The sequence below is a fragment of the Montipora capricornis genome, chromosome 8, assembly GCF_036669925.1.
Source record: "Montipora capricornis isolate CH-2021 chromosome 8, ASM3666992v2, whole genome shotgun sequence".
NCBI lineage: Eukaryota > Metazoa > Cnidaria > Anthozoa > Scleractinia > Acroporidae > Montipora > Montipora capricornis.
The window spans coordinates 12,438,960-12,441,459 of NC_090890.1; the positions used below are offsets into that span (position 1 = coordinate 12,438,960).

At 45.1% G+C, this 2,500-nt stretch overlaps 1 protein-coding gene across 1 annotated transcript; it reads right to left on the bottom strand.

Annotated features, from left to right (window-relative positions):
* Positions 1-1,461: 1,461 nt before the first annotated feature.
* Positions 1,462-1,989, bottom strand: LOC138013681 (uncharacterized). The gene has a single exon (XM_068860767.1). The coding sequence runs from the start codon at positions 1,987-1,989 to the stop codon at positions 1,462-1,464; it is 528 nt and encodes a 175-aa protein (XP_068716868.1).
* Between the last annotated feature and the right edge of the window lie 511 nt (positions 1,990-2,500).

The window sequence follows — 2,500 nt, forward strand, 5'->3', positions numbered from 1 at the left end:
GAGACTATACACCTTATTCCAAAATGGCCGCCATTTAAATATTCTTTTGTTTTTATTCAAATAAGCCCTTGATGCCTTGTTCTTAAGCTTAAAATTCATAAGAATATATTATCTTGAACGAGGCAACAAGAGCCAATTTGTATCCGCATAAATCAGCGGCCATTTTGGAATAAGGTGTATGAGGGTAAGAGAACACATCCCCCATACATGGGCCTCTTCCCATGATAATCTTTTTCAATCTAATTTTAGCTCGCAGTCAAGCTGAGAGGCTATTTTAGGAAAGACACCTGATTGATCAATTGTAATGACGTAATGACCGCTTTGTTGTTCTGCTTTGAGAAAATGGCATCTGTAGTAGACATCGAGTTGGTCGATGAATCTGAAAACTTTGATTTTGAAAAGAGTGGGAAAAGTTCCCGTCCACCTAGAGAAAACTGGTCCATGCTGTACATAGCTGAATCCGATGAAGGTCGATGTCTAATCAACAGAAAGTGGGGATGCGAGCTCTTTTGAGGAAGATGCTGAAATTTCGAGCTTCGAAAAATCTTCAAATTTCGATTTAGTATCTCACTGGATCATGCGACGGCGAGAAAAGTCTTTGCAAGTTTCTTCACAATGGCATCTGATCCTCTGACCATGGGGACGAAACTAAAAATGACTTTCACAGCGTGGCGGCGAAGCTTAAAATAGATTGAAAAAGATTATCATAGGGCACGGGGATGTGTTCTCTCACCTGATAGTCTCTTGTTTGAAGCCATCAGTTGTATAGTTGAAATGAACAAGTAGAAATGAACAAGTGTCAACGGTGGACACGCATGTGGCTCTGAAGTCCAAAGTCCGAGGTACATACACGGCCACAGATCGGGCATGGTGTGCCACCAGTTGTGATTGGAGCCTTCGCTGTTCTTTTACGGTGATCCCTAGCTGTTGCAATATACAGACGGCGGTCGAGCTCGAAGTTTCTAGCAGCTCTCTGGACAGTCGCTCGCCATCCAAATCTATTGGCTGCGGCAGTCTACAGTTCCTTCGGTTGAATTCCTGCCCATTTGAGGTTGGACTTGAGGTTGTCCTTGTATCTCTTCTTGGGTCGGCCTTGGTTGCGTCTGCCCTGAGATAGCTCTCCGTAGAAAAGCTGGCGAGGAATCCTGGATTCGTCTATTTGGATAACATGGCAAGTCCAGCGTACTTGGGCTTTGAGCACCATAGTCTCGATACTGGTCGTACTTTCCCTCTCTAGAACTTCTTGGTTCGAGACGCGATCTTGCCAGCGTATCCGCATAATGGAGCGCAGTGAGTGTGTGTGGAACTGCTCGAGCTTTCTTAGATGCCTTCGGTAAAGAGTCCAGGTTTCACAGCCGTACAGCAGTAATGGAAGAACTATTGCGTTGTAGACCTTGAATTTGGTAGAGAGAGAGAGATGATTTTGTGCTGTAAGACCTTGATACGAAGTCTGCCAAAAGCCTAGCTAGCTTTCTGAATCCTGTTTGTAATTTCCCTGTCCAGAGTCCCTTCATTGGAGATGGTGCTCCATAGGTATTTGAATGACTCGACATTCTGTAGCTGAGTGCCATCGATTGTGATACAAGGCTGTTGAAGACGGGTCGCTGGTGCAAGCTGGAGAAGGACCTCTGTCTTGCTGAGCCTGATCGTTAAGCCCAAATGTTTTGCAGCTTCAGAAAATACGTCAACAATTACCTGCAGATGGTGTACATTGTGGGCCATAAGAGCACAGTCATCGGCAAACAGCGCTTCAACTAGTGACCTCTCCAGCGTTTTCGTCTTTGCTGTCAGACGCCTCAGATCAAACAGTGACCCATCGAGATGGTAATGGATGTAGATGCCCAGATCCAGATCTCTGGTGGCATGAAGTATCACTTGTGGGAAGTAGAGGTTGAGTAACACTGGAGCGAGCACGCATCGTTGTTTCACTCCATTTGAGATATCAAATCTTTCAGAGGATTCGCCGTAGGACAGCACTTCTCCAGTCATGTCATCATGAAGCAGTCTGATGAGGGTGGTGAATTTCGCTGGGCAGCCAAGTTTCCCAAGGATGATCAAAGGCATTTGACACGTTACACGCACCACTACTTCTGAGCAAGCTTGAAGCGTACGGTTTTCAGGAAAGCGCTATTCAACTTTTAAACAGCAATTTAAATGAACGGAAATATCAAGTAAAGTTCGGCTGTCATGTTAGTTCGAGCCGTTACGTGAGTCGTGGCTGTCCTCAGGGTTCCGCGCTTGGCCCGTTGTTACGGAATGTTTTCCAGAATTACCTGTCCTACTGCCTAACAGCGAATTTGTCTATGTATGCTGACGACCGTCAAATTTACCACGTAGGAGCAGACCAGGCAGCTGTGACTTTCCAGTTAAAGGATAGAAAACCTACTTAATGTATGCGCCGTCATGGCTGCCGGTACTCAACGATTGCTCTATCATTTTATTAGATTTTTAGTTATCTACCAGGTACAATTGGCTTATAATGTCTCATATCGGCATGTTA

What these genes read in the sequence shown, in the direction of transcription:
- LOC138013681 (XM_068860767.1), bottom strand. Translation starts at nt 1,989, where the DNA reads ATGACTGGAGAAGTGCTGTCCTACGGCGAATCCTCTGAAAGATTTGAT.